Genomic DNA, 13,732 nt, shown 5'->3' with positions numbered 1-13,732 from the left:
TGGCAGTATTTCATCTCTTCTTATGGCTGAGTAATATTCCATTGTATATATGTACCACAGCTTCTTTAGCCAATCATCTATCGAAGGACACTTCGGTTGCTTCCATGTCCTGGCCACTGTGAATAATGCTGCTATGAACATTGGTTTGCAAATATCTTTTCAGATATGGGTTTTCCAGTCTTTGGGGTAAATACCTAGTAGAGGGATTGCTAGATCTTATGGTAGATCAATTCTTAGTTTTTTGAGGAACCTCCATACTGTTTTCCATAGTGGCTGTACCAATTTGCAGTCCCACCAGCAGTGTATGAAAGTTTCTTTTTCCCCACATCCTCTCCAACATTTGTTATTATTTGTCCTGTCCATTATAGTTATTCTAACAGGTGTGAGATGATATCTCATTGTGGTTTTGATTTGCATTTCCCTAATAGCTAGTGATGTTGAGCATCTTTACATATATTTGTTGGCTATTTGTATGTCCTCTAGGGAAAAGTGTTTGTTCAGGTCCTCTGCCCATTTTTTGATTGGATCATTTGCTTTTTTGTTGTTATTGAGTTGTATGAGTTCTTTGTATATTTTGGATATTAAGCCCTTATCAGAGGTGTTGCTTGGAAATATATTTTCCCATTTGGATGGATGTCTCTTTACCTTGTTGATGGTTTCTTTTGCTGAGCAGAAGATTTTTAGTTTGATGTAGTCGCATTCATATATTTTAGCTTTTACTTCCCTAAATTATATATTTTTAGAGTAAATTTATTATGGCATAGAATGGTATCCTCAATTTTGATGAAAACTGCACAAAATTTACAAACAAAATCAAGGGAACAAATTTATTTTGCTCTCTTATACACTAAAATTATACTGGTCTTCTCTTGTATCTTTTAGTTAAAAAATATTCTCATATGAATTGTTTATTAAGTTAATGCTTAGATATTTTATCATTCCTTTTGTTATTATAAAAATATTATCAATTATATTTTTTACTTTGATTTTATTTATATTTTGATTGGTAAGATATTCATATATTGCAAGTTTCAAAAAACACACAAAAGAGTATATATTTCAAATTCTTCCCACTTCTCTTCCCATCTGTTTATCTCCTGTTGAAGAAACCATTGTTAACAGTTTTTTTTGTTTTTGTTTTTAAAGATATTATAGTCATGTACAAGAAAATATGTATATATATTATTTGCCTTTTACAGTAATATAAATAGAAGTAAGCAATACATGCTTTTCTTTTGCTAAAATCTGCTTTTTCCACATAATTTCCAGATAATTGTAGAATTTATTCTTTGATGCCACATCAAAACTTGACAAGAAATAATTTTTTTAAATTTTATGCTAACATATCTCTTTCACTCCTTCTTTCTCCTTCTCCTTTTCTCTCTCCTTCTCCCCATCTCTCCCTTCCTTACTTATTCTTGTTCTTCTGTTTAACAACTGAATAATATTTTATTTTCTGGACTTTTCCATAATGAAGTGACTTACACCCTTAGTAATAGACATTTTAAATTTTTTGAAGTTGTGTTCTATTACATATAGTACTGTGGGGAACAACTCTGTACCTACATCAATTTGCCTATGTGTGATTATACTTGTAGGCTACATTTCTAGAATGAAATTCCTCAATTTAGGAAAATGTGTATTTATCATTTTGTTTCATGTCACTAAATTGCCCTTCATAAAAGACTCATTTATACTTCCACCAGGAATGTACAAGCTTGATGATATCTTTGCACTTTGCTAATATTGACAAATTTTAGTATCTTGGGATAGATTTAATTTAATATATGAGTAAGAGTGAGTATCTTTTCATATGTTTAAGATTCATATGTATTTCCTTTGATGTCAACTAGTGAAAAACTTTGCCCATTTCATTTTTCTATTGGGTTATTTTGTTTTACCTATTAATATATAAGTTGTAATTTCTTTGATTAATCAATTCCTTGTTATGATAAGACTTGGAAAATACTAATCAATTTGTCATTTGTATTTTGACTTTATTTTGCTTTTTATCTTAAAGAAATTTTTTGTTTAACATAATAACTTTTTTAAAACTAATGCCATAATTAAAAAGTCATTTCCATCTCTGAGATTACTTTTAATTCTATATTTTCCTCTGATCCTTTTATGGTTTCCTTTTTTTTTTTTTAAGTATTTACTTTACCTGGAATTTACTGTGGGATGAGATGACAGATATTGACCTAAATTTATTTATTTAATATGTCTACCAAATTGTTCCAATCCAGTTATTGAATATTCTCTCTTTTCTCCACTGAATTGAAAATCACTTATTTCATATACAAAATTTCTTTACATAATGGGATCTATTCATTGATTTCCTATTATGTTTTATTGATGTAGTCCCCAGAAGACCTTTAACATCGTGTCTGGGGTGGTTCATACAGGCAGAATAAACAGAATAAAAGTCAGATCACCTTTTAGCCAATATTATTTTACCAAGAGATCATAAAATAATGTTGGAATGGGATAAACGAGGATTGCAGCAGGGTTTTTTTGGTGGAGATGTTTATAAAATCATGGTATAGCCTTCTTCCATGGCTTAGTTTATTTCTCACAGCAATACAGCAATCCTGGTATTAAATTTGAGTATGCCATAATGGTGAAATCATAGCCCTTTCTTATTGAATTCCTTACTATCCAAGCTTAATAGTGCCAGATACATGAGAACTCAGAAGTTCTCAAAATCTAGTTAACTATTAATAACCCCAGAACCTGTATTCCGTAAATCAGTTTTTAGTTTATATATTTTTTTTAATAAAAACAGCACAGATATTTAACTACAAAAGCCTGCTAAAAGTAATTAAAACCCCAGCCTGATGCTGCTTTACTATCTAGAGTTCCAGCTTTCTAAAGTATATATTCAGAGCTTGTAAATATTAGAATAAATAGGAATCTTTTTAAACATCATTTCTGATGATTGAGAGAGAAACATGTACTCAAGTTCTTTTTTTTTTTTTTTTTTTTTTGTTATGCTTCTATAATTTAAGTTTTAGAAAATTAGTCTATGGCTCATCAGCCAAAAATCTAACAGAGGTAATTTGGCCATCTACAAGAGATATAAACAAGATAATTGAAACAAGATAAAAGATAATTGAAAAAGGAATGTTCAGCAATATCAAGTGTGGAGTTTGGCTTCCAAAATGGGAGGAAACATGATTCAAACTGTCCCTCGTTTATGTTGTATATATTAGAAAGTTTCAGATTATGAAGAGTCTCAGATTAAAAAATGAAAAACAATGCCATATATAAGATACTGGACGCAGATTACTCTTCCATAGCTATGTGGTAATTTACTTGACATACTAAAATAAAATATTTTTTAGAGGTTATCTATCTCAAATCCCACAGTTAAAATTCTAAAGTCAATCTTTAAAAAACTAATTGAAATAATGTTAAAAGTAATAAGTAAAATTTACCTTTGTGGAGGATATTCTCTTGTCTGAGACTCCCACAAAGAATGTGACATAGAATGTATTCATGTAAGTAATTTTGATGTCTGAGTTTTGAAATGAGATAAGAAAAATTGAATATCTGAGTGAATTCACTCAGCATTGTTGGATTAAAAAGGGACCACAGACCCAGAATTTAAAATCAAAGATGTTGTTTATGAAGTCTGGATTGCAAGTGCTTACCCATCAGAGGCTAGAGACTACACCATGCCAGTTCTCTAACTCAACAAAATTTCAGGTTTTCTTTATACTTAGGGTAGACCAAGAATTGCTTTGTGAGCACCAGTTGGGGAGGAACCTCATGACATTTAAAGAAAGAAAATGAGACTGGGAAATTCAGAATGGGAAGGAAAGTAGGCATGCTCATGCTGGCAAACTTTCAAAAGCCTATAAGGGTGTTGCCTATATGCAGAATTCAGGATTGCCCGTAACACATTTAAAATCTATAAATCCAGGGAAATAAAACATTGTAGGCTTGTTCATAAGTCCCTTTTTTTTTTTTTTTTTGGAGTGGTAAAACTTTAAGGATTGGTTTCTTAGTTCTAATTTTTAACTTTTTGAATATGTGACATGAAGAAAGGTAGGTAGGGAGAGAAAGGGAGGGCGGTGGGGGGGAGAGAGGAAGAGAGAGAATAGATAAATAGATAGGTAGATAGATAGTCGATAGCTCTAAAACTGGTTATAGAGGGGCTAGTTTCTTCATGCACATCCTCTACCATTTCAAATGTTAACTCTCCGAGACTCATAAGAAATTGAAAAATCCTAATCACTTATGAGAACCCTAAGATTTTCTGGTTTTCTCTGGGAAATGGTCTCTGAGTTAATAATACAATATAAGATATTTAAATTTTTTCTGATTTGTAATTGATGGAGAGGGGAGCTTTATAGCAATTTGTTAAGAACATTGAAACAGTTCCTTTCTACTAAGTTTAAAATCTTGTGGACATCATAAAGGCATTTTAAAGTGAATGAAACAATTTTTAATGTTTGCCGTATGTTAATAAAATATTCTTCTTACATTAGAGCATTTAATCATTATGCGTTAGGTATCAAAATGAGCTCCCTATTTAAATATGAGGAGAATATTAAAATTTTTATTAAACTACTATTACTCCTGCAGCAAACTATAGTAGAGTGGTTTGAAATGGAGAGAAAATATAAAGAGAAAATGCCAATTATAAAGTCTTTATATACTGGAATGAAGGGAAAAGCCACTATCTGGTGAAAGACCCTCCATAACTCTTAGCGGAGACTGCTTTATAAAGATCTGGAAACTGAAGACATTTCTGTTTGTTTTGTTTTTTGTCATAATTATTGCTTTCACTTTTTCTTATTCTAACACTCAAAGATTTGGGGAAGATTTTAATGTTTTAATTTAAATTGAAAATTTTGAAGCCTAAAGCAGTCGAGGCACGTTAATAATTATGTTGAGTTTCATTGTAATATCACAGGTTATTTTGACAAGGTGATGATATTCCCCATTTTTCAATTTACTAAGTCACATCTCCGTATCATAACTAACTAATGTTATCTATACTTGTACTTGGAGGCACACTTCCCCTTTCAAAGTTTGTTTACAAATACTGCTTTATCTAAGAAAAGTATAAGAAAGATTTTGAAACTAAATGATATATATTTAATATTCATTAAAAAATATACAAAAAATTACTAGATTTTTGTATTATTTAAAGTCTATACTAATAAATGAAAATGTTATATTCCCAAATGGATATTGTCACTATTTTTATCCTGAGAGCAATGAGATTATCGTTATCTTGTCTCCTCAGATAAATTTACAAAGAAAAATGAGAGTTACTGGTGTGATTACCCAAGGAGCGAAGAGGATTGGAAGCCCAGAGTATATCAAATCCTACAAAATTGCCTATAGTAATGATGGAAAGACTTGGGCAATGTACAAAGTTAAAAGCACCAATGAAGACATGGTAAGACTGACAACATAATTAAAAAGTAAAATTTCACTCATGATCACTGGTTATCAAATGACTACTGAATCTTCAGCAGAAACTTTTTGTTATTAAAAATAAATTTATGGTTTAAAAAAATTAGACTAGTGGGGCGAAGGGGGTCAGGAGTTTTCCCAAGTTATGAAGTGGACAGTGGCTACCACTTAAGACTTTCTCAGACTGTAATTGGTGGTCCTATAAACACTTTATCACAAGGTTAGCATAATCCTGTGTATGACAGTCACATTTTATTTTAACAGTAATCACCTTTCAGTTTATTTTATTGCTTCGACAGATTAACACTGTCCTTAATCAAGTAACGATAGATCAAAACTATTATTTTTAAGGAAAAATTATTTTTAAAGAAAATTTGTATTTTTAAAGAAAAGCATCAAGTGATAGAAAAGATGTATGTCTTTGTATACTTAACATTGAAAGAAAATTTTCTTATTTAGCAGAAGAAAATATTTTCAATGAAATGGATATCATATTCAATGTCTTTTGACTTTTTATATGATGTTACCAATTTTTATTAATTTAAAAAAATTAATTAAAAAATATCAGGACTGTAACTAATCCTATTTTAAAGCAAGTCATTATAACAGACCAATAAGTTTTATAAAAAATTTTTTAAATTACCTTCTTAAATGATTTTAAATAAAATTTTCTGATTGCTAGGTTATATAAAAGGTAATATAAAAATGAGATTTAAAGAATTTTTAAAAATATACTTTAGTGGTTAATTTTTAGAGGCAAATATAGTTTTTCACTGGAGATATACGTAAAGAATTATGAGTCTTTTATCCGATAATCTGGGACTGACTGATAAGGAAATAATCCTGAGAAATCAAACTTTAAAGCATCCTAAGTCTGACCATAGCATTAGAGAGACAAAGTGATCAGGAAGTACAGGTAAAGACTGGTTTCTGAAACAAACAAACAAACACTATAAATACCAAGTAGCAAAACGGTCAGACCCAAAGTAAGCTGAAAGGTTTAAGGTGCCATTTTCTTAAAAAAGAGAGAGAAGTTTCCTTCTATCTCTGAAGGACTCTCCTTAAAATTGACAATATCATCATAGTTGAGTATAGATTAAACCACAGGCCTAGAGTGGTTTATCATTTTAATTAATATTTTATTTATAGGTTTTATATTCACTACTGATGGCAAGATTCTTTCTAAATGCTCCAGATCTCCAAATTATTTAATCCAATGTTTGAAAGATTATGTTGGGTAGCATGTAAGATCAATATATGAAAGTAGGTAAAGAAGCTGTTTCAGTTAATAATTTTAAAGTCTGTATTATCTCTATACAGGTGTTCCGTGGAAATGTCGATAACAACACACCCTACGCTAACTCTTTCACACCCCCTATAAAAGCTCAGTATGTGAGACTCTATCCCCAAGTTTGTCGAAGACACTGCACTTTGAGAATGGAACTTCTTGGATGTGAATTGTCAGGTGAGTCTCGCATAATCTATTTCGATATTTTCTTTTTTCTTTTTTTTTTTTTTTTTAAAAAGCACATTTGTATGTAGTTTGCTACTAACTAGCAATTTTTCAAAACTTATAGATACTCATTTTGCTACAAAATGTCTAGGTCATGGTTAGTTAGAAACATGTGTGTGTGTGTGTGTGTGTGTGTGTGTGTGTGCGTGTGTATTGGATAAACAAGTTCTAAAACATGCTATAGAACAGAATTAACATAGAAAAAGCAATGTATTTCTTTGAGTGGTTAATGAAAGTGAAACGAATTCTCAGTAGAAACTTTTGTCAAATTTAAATGTGTCCTGTTTTCTGTAGTAACTATGATTTATGTTTCGTGATAAAAGTTCCAGTTCAGTAAAAACTGGAATCTGCCTGACTTTATAAATTGCAGTTATATTTAGACTATGTGGCATAGAAGAGTAAACTTTATCTTTGTCCACCTACCATAAGAACTTGTTTTGTTTTTTGTTTGTTTGTTTGTTGTTTTTGTTTTAGATTTTATGAAACTTGTAAGTTTATCATTCCTCTCAAGGAGACAATACTTCAATACCAAGATTGCTACCATAAATCCATTCTTGGATCATTCTTATCTAGCATCCTGTTAATTTTACAAACAATGGTTATTCGACTCAAAGATAATCTATTAAAAGACTCAGAGTTAAATAATCCTTGTCTTCCAGGATCATCAGTATTAAAGATAAAGATGAAAATAATGTGTAGATTTCACAGTGGTCTCATTTCAATATAGCTAGATTCTGAACTAAACAGAAAATCTTGTCTAGGCATTTCACCGTGTTATATTTTTGGTAGTTGATCTTATATTTCCAGCGTCAACATTTACAAACTGTCTTTGCCACTGTGGCCTGAAATTATTTTGTTCAAACAACTGTGTTTTGAAGGAAACTAAAAATTCTTGTTTATGGGACCTTTTAGCATAATCTTCAAATATGAAAGACTTTTATCGAATTTACAATAATACTATTTAGTTAAAAAAAAAAGGAGGACACATCCCTGCAAAAAACCAAATGGAGGCCTTTTGTTCATTTCAAAAGGTTGTGTTTGGTTAAAGTGTACCTTATATCTGTTTCCCTTTTTAGGTTTGTTTGCAATACTGAGAAAGAAAATGATTTTTAAGCAAATAAAAGTGTTGAAAAACAGCCAAACTTTAAATGAACCCATTACAGTTAAGGAATTAGAGACATTTAGCCAGACAAGTGAATCTATTTTAAGAATCACATTTTATATTATATATGGGTGTCTTTTATGAAGAAACAAACATACAGTTTTAGTACTATTAATTATCCTAATGAGTATAGGATAATTGAATCACCTTATTTTGGTGATTCAAACTGGCTTATTGACTACCAATAAATCTCAGTACAATTACTGCTATACACTGTTTATATTGCATGTCACTATATCACCACACACCAGTGTCATTCCTAAGTCATTCATCATAAAGCAATCAAGAAGCAGCCACAGTATGTTGAGGCTTGCTGCAAGCCCTGTGGTTTTTAGTTGCTTAACATCACCTTCCCCAATTTTTCAATCCTTTGATTCATGAGGGTCATTCTCTCTTACATGGTGCAGTTACACCTCTAAGGTGTGAATATATTTTACTTTCAAGTTTGACAAGAGGTTACACCTCACACTTTATAGATTTTATAATCTTAAAAAAAAAGAAAAAGAAAAAGATGTACTAATCTCCAGACCCTACCAATTGATTTTGAACTTGCATGCAGAGAATAATATCTCTCAATGGATGCTTTTAAAATCTAGAGCACCTCACTATTGAAATAATCAATTTCGTTCAGGTGCTGTCCACTCCATTAAAAGAGTTAATTTATTTATACATATGAAATCATATAGATGAAAAGGGAAATTTGTGGTATGAGGCAAATTGGAAGAGGTTAGCTATAATACTTGGAAATAAACAGTAATATAATGTACCAAACTATTTCCCACAATCCAATGCAACACTATAAAGCCCAAGGCTACCTTATTGTATTCAATAAACTGTTATAAAATCTCTCAGCTTGCCTAGAAGATCAGCAGTTAATCTTTTCTCAGACACTTAAAAAGGAAATTTTCTAAATTCTCTAAAAGGGATATGACTTAAAATGTTTATAATGAAATGGATCAAATTATTAAACACTTCCTCTGGCATAAGTGCTCAATAACAGAGTAGGTATGAAATGAATTCTATGACTAAGCTGAAATGGTCAAAGTAAAAGCATCTCTTCTCTATGCAATATTTAAAATACTATGTTATCACAAATGGAGTAAAACAACTACTTTTCCTTTTCCCTTGTATGTCTTCTACAAGCCAAGTAAAGTTTTACAGAGTCTGGTAGCATGGTAGGTTGGGGAATGGGGGCTTGATGGTAGTAGTAGAAAAACGAGTCAGAAGTCTATAATGTAAACATATTACTGTAGAACTGCCTAAAGATAAATGGCATGTCATTAAGACTTTAGAACTTCCTACTATCTGTGAGATTTGTCATGAAATTTTTCTCTTCCAGAAATTACATTTAGGATTTTAGAGCTATTTTTATCATGAGACTTTGAATATATGTCTCCTACCCTTGAAACCCACTGAGACTTGTACGGTAAAACAATTGGCTAAACCACCATGTCTGTTTTTGTCATGTTTGTATAGGATAGGCATTTCCTAGTAGGTGGAGGTGAAGGCAGACATGGAAGAGCCTCAAGAAGGAAGAAGTAATCCAGATGTACTAAAATAGAAAGCAATTAATCATAGTTAAGAATTATTTATCGATAAAGAGTTCTGAACCACTTTTCTTAGAGTCTTGACTTAAAATGGCTTGGTTTTCTGTCTGGCTTTTTTCCCTTATCATGAGTATCTTGAGGTCCATCCATGCTGTTACAAATGGCAGTATTTCATCTCTTCTTATAGCTGAGTAATATTCCATTATACATATGTACCACAGCTTCTTTAGCCAATCATCTATCATAGGACACTTTGATTGCTTCCATGTCCTGGCCACTGTGAATAATGCTGCTATGAACATCAGTGTGCAAAAATTGAGAATCACATGATATCACTTATATGTGGGATATAAACCTAAAAGCAACAAATGAACAGGACAAACAGAGACTCATGGACATGGACTATAGATTAGTGGTTATCAGAGAGTAGAGGGTAGGGAAGGAGGGGATAGGTAGACAGTTAAAGGAGGTCAATTATAGCGGGGGTAGGGGAAAGTGGAGTTTGAAAAGGGAATATCAAATATATAGTAACTGATGGAATCTGGACTTTGGGTGGTAATCACACACAATAGAATATACAGATGTCAAATTATAATGTGCACCTGAAAATTATATAATTGTATTAACCAATGTTACCCCAATAAACTTAATTGTAGCCATTCATAAGGTATTCGTTAGTACTCACTGATATGCTGATTTGGTATCTTAACATTGTTATCTGTTAGAATGAGCTTTACGGAAATAATAGAAATAGCTAATATTTACTGAATGCTAGGTATATGCCAGCATGTTTCTAAATACTTTATATTTATTAACTAATTTCTTAAAACACTTCTTTAAGGTAGTTTCTATCATTATCACCATTTTACAGAAGAGAAACTGAGGCACAGTGTGGTTAGTAATGGGTACAATGCCAAGCAGCTAGTAAGTGGGGGACCAGTAGAGTGTGAAGAAATGGCATTCATTGGAGAGGTCTTCTCCTTCTATCTTCGCTTTCTTGATCAAATTTACCTTGTGTGTTCCTTGACCAAAATGCAACAATTTTACATATGGAAGACTCAGCCACTGGCTAATAAGGTACAGAATCATGATTCCTATCACAGGATTTGTATGTGGAACTTTGTCACAGTTGTAATTCAAGATTGGGCAACCATGTACATGCACACACATACACACATGATTTTTCAAGGACAAACAAACCCAAACTTTGCATCATGTCAAACCTGAAAACGTATGTGGCAGAGTTGAGAATCTTCCAAAAATATCCAATACTAGAAGTTATTGAGTATGATCAAAATAGAAGAATATATAAAAAGACTTGTCTATTAATGGCTTTTGCTAGAATTAGCTTATTTTCTTCTGTTATCTGTTGGTTTAAATCCTATACTTACACAATGCCTGATACATGGTATACATTGAATAAATATTAGCTTCTTACCTTCCAGAAGAAGCCATGTTGGTGCTATAAAAATCAGCGATAAAGATTAACAGAAGTTTCTTAGAAAACACAATGCTATCCAGTTTAGAATACACCATTGGAGCAGTTTGTGAAAATGACTTTGTACTGAGGGAATTTTCATTTGCAGTATTATGGAAACAAATAAAAGAAAACCAAATATACTTTGTGAGAAAATGTTTCATTTTTAAAGGCACAATGAAACTGTTGAAAACTAGGGAACAGGCACGAGGCTATCAGTAATGAGACAGGGGAGAGCGTTTCAGCATTGTTTTCATTTTGCAAAATCATCTATCACAGAAAAGTAGTTTAAATTGTCTGTCTCGTTTCCAATTTTTCCAAAATATATTCAGACAAAATCGCCTGAATTGGCTATTTTGTTTTTCGATTTTGTTCCAGATTTATTTCTGATTATAGCCTTTTTTGAATTTAGATGCTCCCTCTTTGGGGGAATGAATAACATTATGCTTAATCTTCTCTCGCCTATCCAAAATGAAGACAAAAAACTTCCAAAGTGATAAATTATTTTTCTCATGGAGCCCTTCTCATTTTCTTTCAGGCTGTTCTGAGCCTCTAGGGATGAAATCAGGACATATACAAGACTATCAGATCACTGCCTCCAGTATTTTCAGAACTCTCAATATGGACATGTTCACTTGGGAGCCGAGGAAAGCTCGGCTGGACAAGCAGGGCAAAGTGAATGCCTGGACCTCCGGCCACAATGACCAGTCACAATGGTTACAGGTAATATTTTCAAAAGCTGTTTCACCACCCACTGCACCCTTCCTTAGAAGATTTCCTTTTGGTTAAGTGAATGTTGGTATCATTACCTTCATAATAATTTAAATGTACCTCCCTCTTTGGTTTAACTATATTGGTAAAACAGAAATTCCTTATGAAGCCATGTCTGTGTGCTATTTTTACTCTGATCTTGATTTATAGATGCTACTGTCAGACTGATGCAGCAGACTGTACCAGATCGCACAATGTATAGGTCAAATTGATTGATTATGAGAACATTTTGCATTTTAACTCTCATCTATTCTGATGCGTCTAGTCAATATTGGTTTGAAAGCATCACAGCAGGAATCCAAATCACCTTGAAATCATGGTACTGACCTGCAGATTGTTCCCAAATAATCATGAATCATGACTTATTAGCTCTTTCCCTGTGGTTGCTAAGCAATGGAGCAATTTGATTAGGTTCTCATAAGAGAGCTAGCTTATAGAAGGAAAGCAGAGACACTGCAGTTTATTTATCATTTGTAAATGAAGTAAGGTTACAGTTCATAGTTTTTAAAAACCGTCTCCTTGAAATGCATTTATTTGTGGAGTATGTTTAAGTACGCACAGATTTGTTAATGTCTTTTATGGCAAAGAAAAGTAAGACAGTTTAATTCTAAAATGAGGCCATTTTTTTTGGAAGACATGAATTCCATTCTTACCGATATTTGTGCTCTATCCATGAGTTTCGAAATTGTGGTATTCCTTGTATTACTGGAAATCATGAAAACAATTAAAATAGGAAATGTCACTCATCAAACCACATTTGCCACATCTGAAACTCTTGCCAAGTCACCCGAAACTTATGGTAGTCTCTTCTCAGCCTTTTCTTCTCTGGGCCTTACTTTTCCCTGTTCCGGCAGTTAGAAATATCCACTTTTTTCTTTACTTTTCCCTGACATTCTATCTGTATCACCGTTGATCTGGAACTTTATTGAGTTCTTTCATTAACCACCATACTTTATGAATAATTATGTGTGTCTTTCTCCTTTTACTATTCTACGACTTTTTGATTTTGAAATATATTCATCTTCCCAGAGCCCAGCCTGATGTTCTTCCCTTGTATGTAGCAGTACTTATTAAATTAAATCATTCATTTAACAAGTGTTTCTTTGTGATGCACCTATGAAGCATCACATAGTGGTGACACATGAATGAGCAACACCGTGTTCATGCTCTTAAGACATTACTTCTTTCATAAACCATTCCTTTTATTTGGTTTGCATGACATCATACTTTGTTTCTTCCATCCTCTTAGCTGAGGCTTCTCAAAGTCCTCCAGGCGATCTTTCTCTGCTTCTTATCTTCCTGCCAACCTCACTGTCACCAATTTCCTAATTTAGTAAGTATTGTTTATTTCAATTACTGAAAAAAGGATTCGGCTACTTAAAATCCTTTAACTTCTCACCATCCCTACTGCCACTTCCATGATTTAGGCTACCACCCTCTTTCACCTGAGTTTTTGCAGAAGCCCCTTAATCAGCTTTCCATTTTCTGGTCTCACTCTCTTAAAATCTATTTCTCAAATTATTACCAGTTTGATATTTTTCAGCATGCTTATATGATTCTCTTACTCCATTTTTTCAAATCCTTTGATTGCTTCTTATCAACTTCAGAATAAAGTGCACATACTTTGATATAACCTAAAAGTCTTTGCGTGACTTGGCCCCATTCATCTTTTACCACACTCTTCTAAATTTGTTTCCGTTTCTTAAACCAAACACTATCATTCTCTTTCCATTTCTTTGTAAATGTTCTCTTCCTAGAGGAAAAAAATGGAAATAGAACCTCTGTTCACAACATTCCCAGCCTCCATTGGTTAAATCCTTCAGCTGCAATTT

General features: G+C 32.3%; 1 protein-coding gene across 4 annotated transcripts in view; it reads left to right on the top strand.

Moving 5' to 3' along the window:
• EDIL3 (EGF like and discoidin domains 3) overlaps positions 1-13,732 on the top strand; it is a 610,996-nt gene that overhangs the window by 512,245 nt on the left and 85,019 nt on the right. For all 4 annotated transcript variants that reach the window (XM_039875013.1, XM_039875011.1, XM_039875015.1 and 1 more), the window contains 3 exons: positions 5,258-5,413; positions 6,751-6,895; positions 11,668-11,852. In XM_039875013.1, coding sequence (XP_039730947.1) covers positions 5,258-5,413; positions 6,751-6,895; positions 11,668-11,852 — 486 coding nt within the window. The remainder of the gene's footprint in view (positions 1-5,257; positions 5,414-6,750; positions 6,896-11,667; positions 11,853-13,732) is intronic.

Source organism: Pteropus medius, unplaced genomic scaffold (assembly GCF_902729225.1).
Source record: "Pteropus medius unplaced genomic scaffold, Ma_sr-lr_union100, whole genome shotgun sequence".
Classification (NCBI taxonomy): Eukaryota; Metazoa; Chordata; class Mammalia; order Chiroptera; family Pteropodidae; genus Pteropus; species Pteropus medius.
The sequence above is the reverse complement of the archived record's forward strand: the minus strand, read 5'-3'. Positions and strand labels throughout refer to the sequence as shown.